This window comes from Bubalus bubalis, chromosome 5 (assembly GCF_019923935.1).
Source record: "Bubalus bubalis isolate 160015118507 breed Murrah chromosome 5, NDDB_SH_1, whole genome shotgun sequence".
NCBI classification, from domain to species: Eukaryota; Metazoa; Chordata; class Mammalia; order Artiodactyla; family Bovidae; genus Bubalus; species Bubalus bubalis.
The window spans coordinates 62,151,816-62,170,515 of record NC_059161.1 but is presented as its reverse complement, the minus strand read 5'-3'; the positions used below and the strand labels follow the sequence as shown (position 1 = coordinate 62,170,515).

At 37.6% G+C, this 18,700-nt stretch overlaps 1 protein-coding gene and 1 non-coding gene across 2 annotated transcripts in view; one reads left to right on the top strand and one right to left on the bottom strand.

The window, feature by feature from the left end:
- USH2A (usherin) overlaps positions 1 to 18,700 on the bottom strand; it is a 940,802-nt gene that overhangs the window by 199,142 nt on the left and 722,960 nt on the right. The window contains exons 53-56 of the mRNA XM_044943197.2: positions 15,052 to 15,275; positions 9,643 to 9,847; positions 4,154 to 4,351; positions 2,131 to 2,285 (exon numbers count right to left, since the gene is read on the bottom strand). Coding sequence (XP_044799132.2) covers positions 2,131 to 2,285; positions 4,154 to 4,351; positions 9,643 to 9,847; positions 15,052 to 15,275 — 782 coding nt within the window. The remainder of the gene's footprint in view (positions 1 to 2,130; positions 2,286 to 4,153; positions 4,352 to 9,642; positions 9,848 to 15,051; positions 15,276 to 18,700) is intronic.
- Positions 9,348 to 9,419, top strand: TRNAC-ACA. The gene has a single exon. It is a non-coding gene; the product is annotated as a tRNA-Cys (tRNA).

The following is an 18,700-nucleotide window of genomic DNA, read 5'->3' as shown; positions in this document are numbered from 1 at the left end:
CCTGAGAAACCTGTATGCAGGTCAAGAAGGAACAGTTAGAACCAGACATGGAACAACGGACTGGTTCAAAATTGGGAAAGGGGTACATAAAGGCTGTATATTGTCATCCTACTTATTTAATTTCTATGCAGAGTACATATGACATGTCGGGCTGGATGAATCACAAGCTGGGATCAAAATTGCTGGGAGAAATATCAATAAGCTCAGATATGCCGATGACATCACCCTAATGGCAGAAAGTGAAGAGGAACGAAAGAACCTCTTAATGAAGGTGAAGAGGAGAGTGAAAAAGCTGGCTTAAAACTCAACATTCAAAAAATGAAGATCATGGCACCTGGTCCCATCACTTGATGGCAAATAGATGGGGAAACAATGGAAACAGTTACAGACTTTATTTTTTTGGGCTCCAATATCACTGCAGATGGTTACTGCAGTCATGATATTAAAAGATGTTTGCTCTTTGGAAGAAAAGCTATGACCAACATAGACAGCATATTAAAAAGCAGAGACATGACTTTGCTGACAAAGGTGCATATAGTCAAGCTATGGTTTATCCAGTAGTCATGTATGGATGTGACAATTGGACTGAGAAGAAGAATTGATGCTTTTGAACTGTGGTGTTGAAAAAGACTCTTGAGAATCCTTTCGACTTCAAGGTGATCAAACCAGTCAAATCAGTTGTAAATATTCATTGGAAGAACTGATGATGAAGCTGAAGCTCTGAATTTTTGGCCACCTAATTCAAAGAGCTGATTCATTGGAAAAGACCCTGGTGCTTGGAAGGATTGAAGGCAGGAGAAGTGAGGGACAGAGGATTAGATGGTTGGATGGCATCATCGACTCAATGGATATGAGTTGAACAAACTCTGGGAGATAGTGAAGGACAGGGAAGCCTGGCGTGCTGCTGTCCATGGGGTCGCAAAGAGTTGGACATGACTGAGTGACTGAACAACAACTATCTGCTATCTTCTCTTCCTCTTAAATATAGTTTTGAAAGCTTTAAAAATGTTAATCATTCTTTACTTTTAACTTTTCTTCTTCTTCAAAAAAAACTGAATTGTGTTAGTTTCAGGCATACACTAAAGTGACTCAGTTATATACATATATGTATGTGTGTGCGTATTCTTATTCAGATTCTTTCCCTTACAGATTATTATGAAATATTGAGCATAGCTCCCTATGCTATACAGTAGGTCCTTGTTTAGTGTGTATATGTTAATCCCAAATTCCTAATTTATCCTTTCTCCCCACTTTCCCCTTTGGCAATCATAAACTTGTTTTCTATGTCTGTGAAACTATTTTTATCTTGTAAATATGTCCTTTCTTACAAAGAAAAGAGTTTGTATCCATTCTTTTAGATTACACATACAAGTGGTATCATATGTTATTTGTCTTTCTCTGGCTTATTCACTTAGTATGATAATCTCTTGGTCTGTTGATGTTGCTGCAAATGGCATTATTTAATTATCTTTTATGGCTGAGTAATATTCATATATATATATACTATGAAAATATATATATATATATATATATATATACTATGAATATATATTTTTGTTTTTTGATTTGCTTGCAATATGGCACCATGACCTACAAATTGGTCAAGCCAGATACTTTGAAAATATCTATGATACTTCAGTTTAATTCCCCTACATACAGTTGACTACTGATTCTTGTCAAGGCTGTTGGAGAAGCCTTGGAACTATTTTATTTCCCTATGTCAGACTCCTTTGCCCTTTTGTCTGTTTTACAAGAAATGGCAATTTTTGTTGATATGATATTTAAATAGAATTTCTGTTTTTAAACTGAGAAATGGCTTGGGAATTATTATGAATTTATTGAAGACCAACTAAAAAGTGGTTGGTGAAGGAGAAGGGGATTAAGAGGATAATACTGGTTCAAGTTTTTTTCTTTTTGTGAAGGAAACATTGATATTTGAATAAATCTCTTTTTCAGTGATCTATCCTTTCAGATGGAAGTGTTGGTACTCAGTTGAGATGCCATATGGACACCCTAGTTTATTGGGGTGGACGCTGTTTTCTGTCACTGAAAACATTGCTCATAACCTGGAGCTTCCTACAGTCCTGACACTGGGCAATTCTGTCCAGAGTTTAGGCAAGCTCCTCTTACCTTGCTGCTGGTACCACAGCCAGCAACTGTGCAAGCTTTCAGCTGGTATGAATATTCCATAAAGGGCTGAATTCCTTCCGTATCAGAGAAGCTCAGTGATGTTCCTCGAAAACATTCAATTCCATTTCGGAGAAGAATGTAGGCAATAATAGGACCTAAAAGAGACAGACAAACACCTGAATTTGAGTGTGGGATTCTTTGAACTATTTGCAAACAAATTAGATGGCTTAGAGTTCTTAAAGCTCAACATTCAGAAAACAAAGATCATGGCATCTGGTCCCATCATTTCATGGGAAATAGATGGGGAAACAGTGGAAACAGTGTCAGACTTTATTTTTGGGGGCTCCAAAATCACTGCAGATGGTGATTGCAGCCATGAAATTAAAAGACGCTTAATCCTGGGAAGGAAAGTTATGACCAACCTAGATAGCATATTGAAAAGCAGAGACATTACTTTGCCAACAAAGGTCCATCTAGTCAAGGTGGACCAATTTTTCCAGGGGTCATGTACGGATGTGAAAGTTGCACTGTGAAGAACGCTGAGTGCCGAAGAATTGATGCTTTTGAACTGTGGTGTAGGGGAAGACTCTTGAGAGTCCCTTGGACTGCAAGGAGATCCAACCAGTCCATTCTAAAGGAGATCAGTCCTGGATGTTCTTTGGAAGGACTGATGCTAAAGCTGAAACTCCAATATTTTGGCCACCTCATGCAAAGAGTTGACTCATTGGAAAAGACTCTGATACTGGGAGGGATTGGAGGCAGGAGGAGAAGGGGACGACAGAGGATGAGATGGCTGGATGGCATCACTGACTTGATGGACATGAGTTTGGGTGAACTCCGGGAGTTGGTGATGGACAGGGAGGCCTGGCATGGTGCAATTCATGGGGTCACAAAGAGTCAGACATGACTGAGCGACTGAACTGAACTGAGAGTTCTAAAGAAATGGGATAATATAGCATTATTTAATTTTAATTTGCTATTACATTGCTATGTTGAAGCAGTTCTTAATTACACTCACTCTTATGGAGGAGATAGATTCTTGACATGAATAATCAGAGTCAATTGTTTATTTCCCCTCAACTATCAAACATTTACTTTCAATACTATTTTGCCCTCTCATAACATGCTTTGCTTATTTGAAAGCAGCTTGGGATCACACAGACTCAGACATGACTGAAGCGACTTAGCAGCAGCAGCAGCAGCAGATATATGCTGGGATTCAAAGAAAATAATAATTTTGGGCTAAAAATTTGTGAGGGCTAATTCACAAATGAATGATTCAGTTCAGTTCAGTCGCTCAGTCATGTCCAACTCTTTGCAACCCCATGAATCACAGCACTCCAGGCTTCCCTGTCCATCACCAACTCCTGGAGTTCACCCAAACTCATGTGCATCGAGTCAGTGATGCCATCCAGCCATCTCATCCTCTGTCATCCCTTCTCCTCCTGCCCCCAATCCCTCCCAGCATCAGGGTCTTTTCCAATGAGTCAACTCTTCACATGAGGTGGCCAAAGTATCAGAGTTTCAGCCTCAGCATCAGTCCTTCCAATGAACACCCAGGACTGGTCTCCTTTCGGATGGACTGGTTGGATCTCCTTGCAGTCCAAGGGACTCTCAAGAGTCTTTGCCAGAACCACAGTTCAAAAGCATCAGTTCTTCGGCGCTCAGCTTTCTTCACAGTCCAACTCTCACATCCATACATGACCACTGAAAAAACCATAGCCTTGACTAGATGGACCTTTGCTGGGAAAGTAATATCTCTGCTTTTTAATATGCTGTTTAGGTTGGTCATTACTTTCCTTCCAAGGAGTAAGCATCTTTTAATTTCATGGCTGCAATAACCATCTACCATGATTTTGGAGCCCAAAAATATAAAGTCTGACACTGTTTTCACTGTTTCCCCACAAAACTGAAGTTCCCTTTTTAGTAGTTAGATGTGTGCCAATTAAATGCATCTCACTAATTTCAGTTCCCTTATGGATTTAATGGGATTATATTATTTTAATTTTAAAAAGTTTAATACCATTTGATTGTATAGGTTTCTTCCAGCTTAAGACTATTACATCATCAAGATGATCCATTTTTGTCCACCTGGGGGGGCTCACTCCTTCAGGCACATCTTCTTTTGTTCTGGCTCTAACTGCCTTGCTGAATCCTCGCCCATAGCGATTCCATGCAGAAATCCTATACTCATACATCATGTAGGGCTCCAGGTTCACATCTGGAAATACAGAAAATCAGACAGTCAAGTTTTTTCAAAAAATTAAGAAACTTTTTTTACCATCCTATTGAACATGAATGTCAAAACCTTTAAAGAGTTAAAAATAAATGCCTAATGTTCTAATCCCAATGTATGTAAATAAAAACTTGAATGCCTTTACTTTCTGAATCATAAAAAATATTTTGTATTACAATATTTAGAAATATGAAAGACACAGAGATATGAAATTGCATAGAATGGAATTCACCTTTCTGAATAGAGAACTATGGATACATTATAAAACAGATTGAAAAATAAAAGCATTTGACTAATGTACATTAGATGTTAATGCTTCCCAAGTTCATGATCTCTTCTGCATGAGGCAGGTTTGGCAACATTCTTTTATAATTTTATTATTATAAGCTTTACCAATTATTACATTGTCAATATTACTTTATTAAATTACTATATGAATTATAATGTAGTTATGGGATACAGGAATTGAAACTTAGCACATCATGATATCATTTTAGTGAATAAAAATGAATTCACACTCCATTATACATACTGTATATCAGAGAAGGCAATGGCAACCCACTCCAGTACTCTTGCCTGGAAAATCTCATGGATGGAGGAGCCTGGTAGGCTACAGTCCATGGGGTCGCTAAGAGTCGGACATGACTGAGCGACTTCACTTTCACTTTTCACTTTCCTTCACTGGACAAAGAAATGGCAACCCACTCCATTATTTTTGCATGGAGAATCCCAGGGATGGGGAAGCCTGGTGGGCTGCCATCTATGGGGTTGCACAGAGTCAGACACATATATACTGCACTACATATTCTTCCTTCCATCTTCCACCAAGCCAGAAAACAAAAATCAAACCAACCAATCTAATTAAAACAACAAAGCCAACTTGCTAAGATTTTTGGTCTGGCTTAAGTTTTAGATAATCATCCATGTGATTCAATGGTGTCTCAAAAGGTGTCTGAAACATCTTAGTTCAATTTTGAGTTTTAATAACTTTGGAAGTACAAATGCTACGAATTTACCAAAAACATTCCTTGAAAGTTTAATTATTTAAATCTGCATTCCACTTAATTAATTCTGTGAATTTTGAATATGTACATGTGTATTTTTGTGCGGCAGTTTCTGATAACTCTTCCTTAGACAGGAGGGTCAGAAGAGGTCCTCCTTGGCTGCCAGGCCACCTGCCATATCTCCATTGGATGCAGGTTAATTCTCAGCTCCATCCACTTGGGTTATTTTATCACATTATCTTTACATGCATCTCCTTACAATAAACCCTACTCTGCCTCTTTTATAGAATTAGTATGAAAATAAAATTCAGTAAGTTATGTTGCAGAACTTCATAAAATATAAATTGCTATAAAAATATATTTCTGTCTTCATTTTTCTCAGGGTAACTGCTGCTTTGTACCTGTGATGACCACCACTGAGTTCCCAGATCTCCCTTCTGTCCAGAGACCTCTTGGCCAGAGTCTACATTTCTCAGTTACCTTTGCAACTTGGTGTAGTCACATGACTTATCAACAATGGAAGGAGCGTGGGAAGTGACACAGGCAATTTGTGCATCACTTTCTAAAGAGGAAATCATTTGCATTCTTATCTCCTTCTGATGGGCTAGAACTAGGGTGTTGTGGTAACTCAGGCTATACCACTTGGAAGCATGATGAAGAATCTAGATCCTGAATAACCCTGTGGGAGTGAGCTTCCCAGAGTGTCCACTGACCCACAGATGGTAACTCGAGTTTTGAATATCTTGTTATAGTAGATTAAACTACTCATTGCAAGTACCTGTTATTCTGTACATTTCAAGCCCACGTTTCTATTTCTATCTATGGCAGCTCTCCACACTTCATTCCTGATCTTTCCTCCACGGTATTTCATTCTCCTTTGACTCTCTCATGTCTTATCCTTGTTTCTGTATTTTCCCATGAGGGCTGGTTTTTCAAAGACATTCCCAGCCCATAAAAGCATTTTTTTTTTGGTTTATACATAAGAAATCATTTGTTGAAATTTTACCTTTCCTCAATCATCTCTCTCATTTCTCAGAGCTCTTTGTTCCTTGCCAGAATTTTTAACTCTCCTTCTTTCATCTTTTACTTGCAAACTCAAAATCATTTTATACATTACATGGTGCTAATATTCTGATAACTGAGGGTGTTGGTTATTAGGGGGTGTATGTTTATTCAATATTTACTTGTTAATTGCTGAAATGTCCCATACACATTTGTCTTCATTTTTTTTTAGCTGACAGAACAATCCTTCCAAAAATGTGTATATAACTGTGTCATTCCATTGCTTAAAAAGTTTTACTATCCACTCATTGTTGCATAAAGGTGAACTCTTTAGTGTGGCCTCAGAGGGGTTCATTATATGGCCCCTGCTCTCTGGCCTCTTCTCCATGACTTTCTCTGCCTTATACATGCTACATCCATATTGAGATACTGTTGTTTTTCAGACATGCTTAGCTTCCTCTTGCTTCCTGTACTTTGCATGTGGTTCTCTCTCTGCCTGGTTCACCTCCCCTTCTCTCCTCAGGCATAATATCTTTCTTGAAGTCTTTCCTCCCTCACCTCTCCAATCTAGGTTAGGTGTCTTTGTCATACTCTTCAAAATTTTCTGATGCTAACCTCTATCATAGAACTTACCTGCACATCATTTCTCATATTAGAGGTAATTACATATTTGTTTCTCCGTCTCTTCCTATTAGCTTCAAATCCCTGATGGAAATTCCTATTTGTTTTAAAGGTCCTGGTATGAAGGGCTTCCCTGGTAGCTCAGATGGTAAAGAATCTGCCTGTCCTGGCATACTGACTGGTTATTAGTAAGGATTTAATAAACTTTTTTGATAAATAAAGGATTGTATGAACAAATGAATTTTGGTCAGCACTGGTGGTAGGTTTAAATTGTCAATCTCTTTAAAAAACTGACTTTTTTAGTCTAAATTGGTCTCAGTGGAATTTGAGCATCATTTGAGTGCTGAAATTTTTTCATGAAGAAGAAACTTTTGTCATTTTTCATTTTCAATTTACACTGTTTTCCAGTAGGCAAAATGATCTTAAATATGGTCATTAAAAGCTCTCACAGTATTATATCAGTAGTTGGAAACAACTACTCTCTTCTGGAGAGGTCTATCGCAAATACATCACAAAAATCCTTCAAAATCTTGACCCTGCTTAAAAAAGGCAGATAAAAGCAGAGAATCCTCTTGGAAGGAAACAAAGTAAGTTTTAAATGAGGGTTCATGAATTAAATCTATAACAGGGGCTGGGAGGAGATTAGTGGTCCAACTGTCTTCTATCCTGAGGCTTTTCCCAATTAAAGGCATTACAATAAATATTTTTATTTGCTTACAGCGTGATAAATCTAAAAGGTAAACAGGGCTGTTCTTTTCGTGGGAGAGATGAGACAAGTGTCCAGCTGCCTATGAGGCATGGTAGGGGTGGTGATGGCTTAACCACGTGTCACAGGAGCACAGAAGGGAGAGGGGGCTGGACTTGGGAAGTCTTCACTGCAGACGTGAATTCTGACCTTGTCCTTGAGTATGACAGTTAAGAAACACATTTCAGGTGTAACGAACAGCTTGAAGGAGGTTGGGAGCATCCAGAAAGGAGCCCTACACTGTGCGGAGTCCTCTGATGTCTTCTGCTCCTAACAATGATGTGATATGAACCTCACTTTTCCCATAAGTTACTTTTATTTACAGATCTGACCTTTGGTTTCCTCATCTGTTAAATGATCATACTTACCTGATTGCTTTGAGGGTAAGTTAGGTAAGGTTTAAAAATGCCTAACACTAAGTGGTGGTGGTGGGGGCGGGGGGAGGGAGGAATGGGTTGGGATTTTGGGGTTGGCAGATGCAAACTATTATATATAGAAGAGATAAACAACAAAGTCCTACTGTAGGGGACAGGGAGCTATATTCAATATCCTGTGATTAACCATAATGGAAAAGAATTTTAAAGTACACACACACACATAACCAAATCACTTTGCTGTACAGCAGAAATTAACACACATTGTAAATCACCTATACTTTAAAAAATGCACAACACTGGGACGAAATAATACTCAGTAAACTTTATTTCCCTCCCTAATCTACTCCCTCTCCTCCCAGTATCCTGCCTTACTATTATCCTTCTCAAGGTTTGCCATTAGCACCTACCAGTGGCTGGGTAAGGCAATGGAGTCATGATGGAATGGAGTGGAATCTGTTTATTTGATTTTAGCTTGCTTGAATTATGTCACTTCCATGTATTCTATTTCACTCTAAATAGATGTGTGTACACACATATACACACAGAGTTGCACACACATATTTAATTTTCGAAAAACAGAAACTTAAGTAGGGCCTTAAGTAAATGGTTGAATAAAAAAAAAAGTGAATAGATGGCAGAACTATTTTGGAGATAATCCTAAAATTCACAGCATTTTTCTCTACACTCAGCTTAGCCTGAGAATCACTATTTTGGACTAATGCTTTAAGGCCAAGATGGGGCTTAGAAATTACTATTTTCCATGACCATGAAGGTTCTTACTCCCAAGATGGCGGCCGTCTTGGGGAACACCCCCCAAAAGACTAAGGGAGAGCACAGCCTCTGGACCCAGGCTGAAGAGGAAAGGGAATACTGATTTCACTGAGCAGTCTGTCTCCTCCTCAGAATGATGCTGTCAGGTCTTAATGAACAAGCACGTTTCTGCCTCTTTTCTGCTTGCAAGAATAACATTAACAACATTCATTCATGGCATTTGTTGAAAGCCTGCATTCAAACTTTTGAGAAAATTAGGCTCATTTAAAATTAACTGTGTCTACCATAAAAGGTCACAAAACTAATTTATCCCTCTGTTCTTTATTCTCTATGGACTTACTTTAAAATAACATAATTCCTATTTAAAGTTAGACTTAGAAGTTGTTTTAACTACTAACTTTGAACAGTTCCAGATTGTACCTTTAATTACCTGGTAACTAGCTGGCTCCTAAGTGAACAGGTCCCTGGTGGCTCAGATGGTAAAGCATCTGCCTACAACGCGGGAGACCCAGGTTCGATCCCTGGTCAGGAAGATCCTCTGGAGAAGGAAATGGCAACCCACTCCAATACTCTTGCCTGGAAAACCCCATGGACGGAGGAGCCTGGTAGGCTACAGTCCATGGGGTCCTAAGTATGATGAAATTAATTGATACAAGGTGAAGGAAAGAGATGAGGCCAGAGGGAAATAAATCTGCATTTTCAACAGCCTGTCACTCTCCTTTCTAAGCCATAGGCAGGTGGCTCCCTCTCTGTTACCTGTGAAAGAGAGTGTGTTTACACTTCCCGTATGAACAGTCTCTTCAGCAGATGAACACATTTCTTCCACTGATTCCTTCCTGATGGGACTGTGAGATCCTCTCATCACCGTACAAACGTGGCTGGTGAAGTTGAAGTCGCACCTGCCGCAGCGTGCTGTGGCTTCCATGGACGTCGGGCAGAGGGTTCGGCATGCTTTTGTTTCCTAAGTCAGGTGGTGGAGGTGGGGAGAGTGGGGGCAGCGGGAGGAGATTTAAGACTTTCATTTAGACATGGGTGGGCTAGGTTTCTACAACTCTCAAATGAAATTTTCTTCTGCTTAGTTCATGAGTGACTATCTCAAAACTCTTAAAAAAGAAATGAAGGCAGTCTGTAATACTAGAAAGAGAAGTTACTTTGAAATGACACAGATTTAGACTCATAATCCAGTTTTGCAACTTATTAGTACTGTGACCTTGAACAAGTCTTTTATGCTTTCAAAGGCTCAGCTTCTTCCATGAAAGAACGGAAGTTCAATTTACTATACAGATTTGTTGCATGACTCAAATGACAGAACGTAAATGTCTTACACTTAGTAGATACACTATAAATAATAATAGTAGTCATTATTTTATTATTGTTACTTTGACACTTTCCTGATGGAATTTTAGAGAAAAAATAAAATAAAGAATGTGAAATTTGAGAATCTGTGCTTCGTGTACTCTTGGGAATGTTGGACCAATGAGAAGTATTCTACATCCAAGTTTTATAAAATTTAAATATTTCATAAACTTTCATTATAATCATTATTATTTATATGTGTAAACTTTTTATCTGGTGAATCTCTGAGCTTTTTGTAGTTATTGATATGTATAAGTAGGCTTTAAGCTCAGAAAATGAAATACTTCATCATCTGAAATTACAGGAGATAGAAATAAAGCAATATTTCTACAAGGCAAAGTTCTACTTCATTTTCCTTTTGTATAGGTAGCATAACTTATTTAAAATCATTCTTGCTATTTAAAAGTGGTCTACATTGAATCTCTTTATTATCTAAAGTAAGTTAATTTTCCCAAAGATCATGAAAATAAAGCTGCTCAGAAAAATATAGTTGGATTTCCACTTAAATATGGTGAATTGAACACATGCATTTATCTTCACTTCCTCTTAAAGCCCAACCAAATGACAATAAAGGAATATACAAAGTCTAAGGAAGAGAACTAACACCTGTTTTGGGGGATGTGGATGTATGTGGCAGAGACAATGGTATGTGCCCAGGAATGTCCATTTTTGCCTTTTCTCCCTAGGAACACTAGATTTTCCAGTCTGACTACAAGAGGAGGAGTCATGTGACCAGAAATGTCTGTGTGATGGTGTTCAGAAGAGATACTTTCTGCATCCAGGGAAGACCCTACATGTACAGTCATCCACTCTTTTCCTTTTCTCACAAGATGGAAGGGACTTGGGTTCCTGAGACATTGCATGGAGGAGAGCTTCCGAAACCACACTGGACTAACCTGTGAAAAGTTACAAAAATTCCTTTTGTTGACCCACTCCATACATGAGGACATCTGTTTTTACCTTGGCATTGTTCGATGTGTTATAGAAAAAGCATAATTTAGTGCTTTGAAGTTGAATGTTTCCTTAATAACAACAACAAAATCCTAAAGTATAAAGTGGCATTGGCTTCAGGTTAAGCAAGTGGTGGCAAAGAAATTCATAGTGAGTTTTGGGAATCTGAGAAGCTCTGTTATGCTGTGGCTAAATGTTTGGCAATACTCGGCCCTGGGATGACTGTCAAAGCAAGCCAGGTACCCCTGCATTCACTGTTCTGGGCAAGACAGCATAGGCTAGTACATGAACCTGTGTACATATGTGGTTATGGCTGTATTTGGCAAAGTATTAAAAAACTGAGAGAAACTTAGAAAATAATTTGTGAAGCTTTAAAAAAAATAGAGAGGGTTCTTTGGAAAATATAAGCCAGAGTGGGAAAACTAAATAAAAGTCTGCATACTGCTCAGTGAGAACCCCTCGTTTCTACTGGTTTCCCCATATGCTGGCTGGATATGTATCCCATCCCGACCTAGGATGGAGCACTTAAGGATACTTCATTAAGTACACCTATTGAGGATTCTTGGTAATGTGATTTATTGACAGAAAGCCATTTTGCCATAATGAGGACCGTACTGTGCTCCCCACCAATGGAGTTCTACATATAACAACATGTCAGTCAATCTCCAGTGGAAAAAAAGAAGTTTAAAAATGTATAAAAAAAGTCAGAGGAAGCAAAAACAAAACAAGGAAAAGAAGAAAATGAAATCATACCAAGCTTAAACCATAATGGAGAAGAATATAAAAAAGCACACACACACACACACACACACATACACACACACACATAAAACTGAATCACTTTGCTGTACAGCAGAAATGAACACAACACTGTAAATCAACTATACGTCAATAAAATAAATGAGAAAACCAAAACTTTATAGGCAAAAAATAGTATCAAACAAACAAGCAAGACAATTCAAAGGACAAAGCAAACAAACAATTTAAAAAGCAACAACAGAATGTTTTCAGAATGAGAAAAAAAGACATTTCATGGATGAAATAAGAGTAGGATGCCATAAATAAGTAATAATTGGCAAAAAAGAAAGAGCCATCAAAAACTTAAAAAAAAAAAAAGATAGCCAAAAAAACTCCACAACAAATCAATAGAATGGTAGAAAGATAAAGTTAAGACACTATCTTATAACACTGAAAAAGATGAGTCAACGGGCAAGAAACAAGAAGGAAAAAAATTAAAATATCAGTTAAGGAAGTTCAACACTCAACTTATCAGTGAAAAGAGAGACAAAAGAGGAAGCAAATTATCAAAGAAATAATAAAATAGCATTCCCTAGAACTGCAGACCATGAGGCTCCACCCTGAAAAAGTCCACAAGAAGTATATCATTATCAATATTAATAATGGTGATAATAGCATATAAATAGAGGCACATTGTCATGACATTTTAGAAAAGCAGAAAAAAGAGGATGTCTTAAAAATTGTCAGGAAAAACAACATGGTTACCTACAAAGAAACAGGAGTTGGAATAGCAATGACAGTTTAAAAAAATCAGAAAAGGATTCAAAATCCTGAGTAGAAATATTTTTTTTTCTCTTGAATTGTACACCTAGACAAGCTATCAATCCAGTGGGTAGGAGAATTACAATAATTTCAAACATCAAGCTCTCAAAATATTTACCTTTCATGTACCTACACCCAGAGAGTCAATTCTTCATGAAGAAGGGACATTTGGGGCTCGGAATACAGGGAGACCAACACAGAGAAGGAGGAAAGAGATTTCCCAAAGAGACAGCTTTGGGAAACTGGCTGGGACAGCCATGCAGAAACCCCACAGAGATCCAGTCCAGACTGGAGCAGGAATTGGAAGACTCTAGGAATGTCTTCAGGAAACAAAATTGAGTCTAGAGATTGAGTTTTACCTATGACATACTGCTTGATTCAGCATTTAAAAAAATTCTCCTGATCACAATCATTTAAATATGAATTTTAAATACAAGTGTTAGTTGGCCTTCATAGAGCCAATTCAGGCCACCTTAAAACATCACAGGTATATCCTGAATGTCTCTTTGTAATGGAAGCTGTGTCTTCCTGACCAAAACCAGATGCCCGGGAATCAAATGTGAGGTGGACAATACTGAAACATATAGATGTAAATGAGGCTTCCCTGGTGGCTCAGCCAGTAAAGAATCTGCCTGCAATGCAGGAGATCTGGGTTTGATTCCTAAGTCAAGAAGATCCCCTAGAGAAGGAAATGGCAACCAATGCCAGTATTCTTGCCTGGGAAATCCCATGGATAGAGGAGCCTGATGGGCTACAGTCCATGGGGTCACAAAGAGTCAGGCATGACTGAGATACTAACATGAGATGAGTTGTGAATGATGGTGTCATTTCTGAAACTAATAGGTTTTCTATCTTCATTTTTCAAACATGAATGCCCTTTTAAGGAGAGTTTTCTACATAGATCCTTCCTAACTTGTTATTTCAAAGGCATATTCTTGCAACATTACCAGTTCTTTAAGACTGGTAATAAAACTAATAAGTTAGCATTTTTATAAGTAATAAAAATATTATTTAAGAAAAATGTCCTAGTCCAAACCTTCTGAAAACACTGGCCTGGAATAAACTTAGACTCTAGAAACATAGTGTTGATTATATTTCTTTCATAGAACTGGCTAATTAAAGTTTTGTTCAAATCAGACTGATTCTTAAAATTTACTTATTTTTAACTGGAAGATAATTGCTTTACAATGATGTGTTGGTTTCTGCCATACATCAACGTGGATCAGCCATAGTATACATATGTTCCCTCCTTCTCACCTCCCACCCCTCTAGGTTGTCACAGAACACTAGATTTGAGTTCCCTGAGTCATTCAGCAAATTCCCACTATCTTTTTTACAAATCGTAACATATGTTTCAATGTTACTCTCTTAATTCAATTTGCTCCACCCTCTCCTTCCCCAACTGTATCCACAAGTCTATTTGCTATGAAATCAGATTGACTTTTAGAAAATTTTGAAGACAAAAAACCTCACTATTTTTATTGAGCATTTTGTATGATTATTCACTTCCATGAAGTACCTATTCTCTTCAACAGTATTATGTGTTAATATTCATTGCTGCAAAGTGCTTGCCAGGGCCCTAAAACTCTCAAGACTTATGGTCCATTCCATGTCCATGATGTTCACACCATGATTGTATAATTACTTCAGTCATCAAGATCTCTCCCACTGTCTTTGATGAAAGCAGCCACTTTAGCCATCTCCTAATGACAAATAAATGTTCCTAGTCCTTTCCTTAAGGTGGTGGGTTTCTGGAGTCTGGGGTCAAGTTTAATGCTAACAAATAAGGCATGACTGCGTGTGAAGCATCTCAACGGACAGACATAAATGATGTGCCCATAGGCTTATTCATTTTTGTAGTTGGCTAGCTTTTGCTGAACTTGCACTGTCTCTAGGAATATGAAATGTACACAACTAAGTGAATCTGCTGGACCTGAAGTCTCTATTAAAAGAAAGTGAAGTCCTATGGTTGGGGGACTAGAGGGAAGAAGCTAAATTTCTTTTCATCTCCATCCACAACACCATGCCCGCTCTTTCAGCATCTCAGACTTTGTGTCTGCACTAATCTGAAGTGCTGGTAAAGCTTCCTGAGAACAGCTAATCATTATTAATTCCTTTAGAATTCATTGCAATAACATCAATCATAGCGAACTCATTTGGTATTAATATGGATGTAATGTGAAAATGAATAATGCACACAGGAGTTTTTATATTCCTATTTTAGAAAAATAGTTATGAACAATGTATTTCTCTTTCCATTGTCAAATCAGTGCCTCTGAGAGGTTTTCTATCAATTACCTTCATCATCATTCCAGTTGAAATCTTGTCAGAGCAAACATATTTCAAAGGATTATATCCAACTCCATTACAGCATTCCTGGCTCTTTGGAATAAGTTCAGTCTCACAGCATTTTACTGGCACTGGGTCATTCTTTTTAACATGTGCTTTAGACTCTCCACTGGAAGCTGAGCAGCATATGGTATCTGACATATTCACATAATCCAGCCCACAACAGAACATCCCTGCAACAATAAAATGTTATATATGAGTATGAAATTTAAAAAAGAGACTAAAACTGAGGCTGCTATAAAGTTTGGTATAAAAATGTCAGACTCAGGCTGAAATGGTACAATAGTTCAGGTAGCATTTCCCTAGCACGGTGATTTAAATGTACATGAGGGGTCCTTCTGTCTAGGGCTCTTGTACTAGACGCTAATTAGGTAAAGAACACACAAGAGGAAGTCTACTAAAAATCATTCAGCAGGGGGCCAAACTTCTCTGAAGCTCCATAAAAAAAAAATGATCGGATTTCTGTCATGAGAATTACCTGCCTATTTTGTGATGATAACATCTTGTTATGGAAGAAGTGGTAGTTAAACCACAGGAATTCAGAAGAAATCTCTAGAAATTCATAAGGGAGAAGAAGTCACCCAAGCACTCTGGGATAAGAGGCTAGGCAGTGGAGAGGGAGCACCATCCTAGAACTGGAGACATTGCCTAGGCATCTTGTAAGTTTCTGCCTGCCTTTGTCTAAGATACAGATAGATGCTCCTTGTGAATCCAGCAGCAACTGTAGCCATCCTTGGATCATAAGAGAGATTTGTGTTCAAAACCGGTTGATCATGCTCACTGATCAGGTAAACCAGTTGGCCAGCTGGCCAGCATTTTTTTCAGCTGCAAGTAGATCCATTGCTAGATGTGGCTATGAGGTGCAGGGTAGCGGCAGAAAGACCTTGTGGAGACAGTCATTGACCCCCACTTCTCAATGAAAGACAGGTGTACCTGAAGTACCAAAGAGCCTCCTTTCTCCCACCCAATTCAGTGTAACTTCCTGAGTTCACATCATTTAGATCTTGCCATAGAAGAGACACAGCAAATATACAGACATTAAAGCCTGAGTAAGCAAACAATGCTCTAGAGTTAGATTAAACTAGAAATGAAGGTACCTATACCCCTGTCACCAGGCTATCATAGTAGAATTTATATCCAGTTACACAGCAGTGCAATGTGATGAATGATTTATTTTAATTATAATTTTGTTTATTTATTATTAGTCCTGACTAATAACATAAAGAGACTCAACTTCAAAGTGCCCTGGGGTCCTGAATTGTTTAATCTGGTCCTGTACATATACCTACACTATGAAATAGCCCGCTAAGAACAGACAAATGAATTTTAAGTACTTTTTAGATTATATTAAAAAAAAAATCACCAAAAGTAGACAGTGATTTGACACAAGCCTTAAGAAAGATGTTTGTCTACTCATGACTCCAAAGGACCCTCTCACTGACCTTTCCACTTTGAAAAAAAAGTTCAATATTAAAACATTTTAAGTTTTGATTAATAATATACATTGATCATTACTGCATTTCGTCACCATTTAAAGGTGATATGTGTCCAAAGTAATTGTTTTAAAGGTAAACTGTGGGGCTTTTTTGTACTTTAGTATTAATTTTAGTTGTTTGTAACATTTCCAGGGAAAGTCCCTTCAGAAAAATATACACTACAGGGCTATCGTTGTAGTCTGAGTCTTGATTACGATGGGTAAAATTCACATACACACACAAAAAAACCCACAGCTTCAAGTTTTATATTGTTTGTGCATGTTTTTTTTTCTGCTGTCTTCTGATCAGACATTTAAATACAACCTTGGATTCTTTGCTGTCATTTTTTTTCTCTAGCATTTTTCTTAAAATAATTCATGTTTCTATTTTAAAGAGCAATCAAAATCTGAAAACTGGCCCTTTAGGGAGCAGAATACATTCTCCGCCTCCACTCCCAAATTACTTTATGGTTCCACCATGCTTTCAGTATAAAATCAAAATGCAGACATTGACCTAATTCCAAAGTCCTAATCAGTCATCTGATCGCTCTGAGGGACTTTTGACAGGTCAACTAAAATTTTGATAATGAAATGTTTTTACACTAGAAAAAAAAAAAAGATGCATTCTTTCACAAAGAGCTTCATCTTTGTTTCACTGAATTAAAATTTTCAGCCAAGATTTCACTCACATAACAAGAAGTGACGCCCTTTCTAGTTTCTTTGGTAAACCATTACTTCTTTAATTATTATCAACCTTGTTCCAGTGTGATAAATTGCTAATTACTTAATACCCTAATCAGCGTTCATTCTTTGCACAGATAAACTGTGACAGTGCCATTAATTTAAATAGTAATTTCACTTAATGGCCAGAACGGCACACCAGATTTTTATGCAGCATTTTCTGAAGACTGCATCCATCACTGCAATATTCTGACATAAAGATGTCTGACGTGCACTAACTCACTTAGGGAGAGCAGATGTTGCCGAGCAGAGCTTGGTAGTAATTCCCATAGTGCATCACTTCAGCATGAATGAGCTGCAAATTCAGAGACACTCTTCTGAAACTGCATTGCAATAACTTTTGACCCTACCTAATTTATCACATGGAGCACTTGACTTTTGAACTTTGACACAGAGAAGGCACAGTTTTAAATATGCCCAAAGAAAAACAAAATGGGTCATGTATTATTGATGGATTGATCTATACTTCCAGAGGCTCTTCATTACATTTGTACAAATGTGGAGATTCTCTTTGAACAAGATGCAGATATTATTAAAGGGGTAGAGTATGCACTGAACTATTAGATATTTCTCTTTGAGATCAAACAACCTATATTGGTTTTCCAAACTGCATATATATCCAATGGATAGCTTCCACTGTATTGGATACAACTGAAAAATAGTGAAGGAAATAATTTTTTTACTCATAATATTATGAATACTTCCAATATGTTACCAACACTTACTTATTGTCCATGGCTGAACGGAGAACATTTATAAACATCTAATCCTGATTAGTTTCTAAATCATTAATTCTATAAAACAAGTGCTCCATTAAAAAAAAAAAAAAGCCCAAGAATTAGCATGCTTTTGAGATAAAAATAATATAGTCATAAAAAACAGTCTGGAATATGACAAATGATTGTGGAACTCTGGGGCTGACCATGGAGACCACGTTTTAAGCCATGGGATTATGTTTCAGATTTAGAAGAATGTTAAAAAAATAATAATAAAGAAGACTTGTGATTAGTCATTCTAAGGACAAACATAAAGTTGATGGCAGAACATGAAAGAAAAGAAATGCATCTTTTCTTCACCAGCAGATGGCTCTATGACTACCCCCCACAAAACTGAGACAGGGTAGGGTGAAAACATTTCCCAAATCATTGCAGTGTATTTTGTAGCGTTTATACATTACACTTTTCAAAAGTTCATTATGTCATATGGAAATCTTCCTGGGAACTCTTCTTTCAATACAAGTCTTACACAATGGATTTCTGTAATGTATTTTCCTCTTTGCAAAGTCCCCAAATCCCATCTATGTAACAGGATTAGCCATTCATTCTACAGTTGTCCCAGTCAAGGATATGGAAACTCAGAACCTTATTCTAGAAGAGTTTCAAC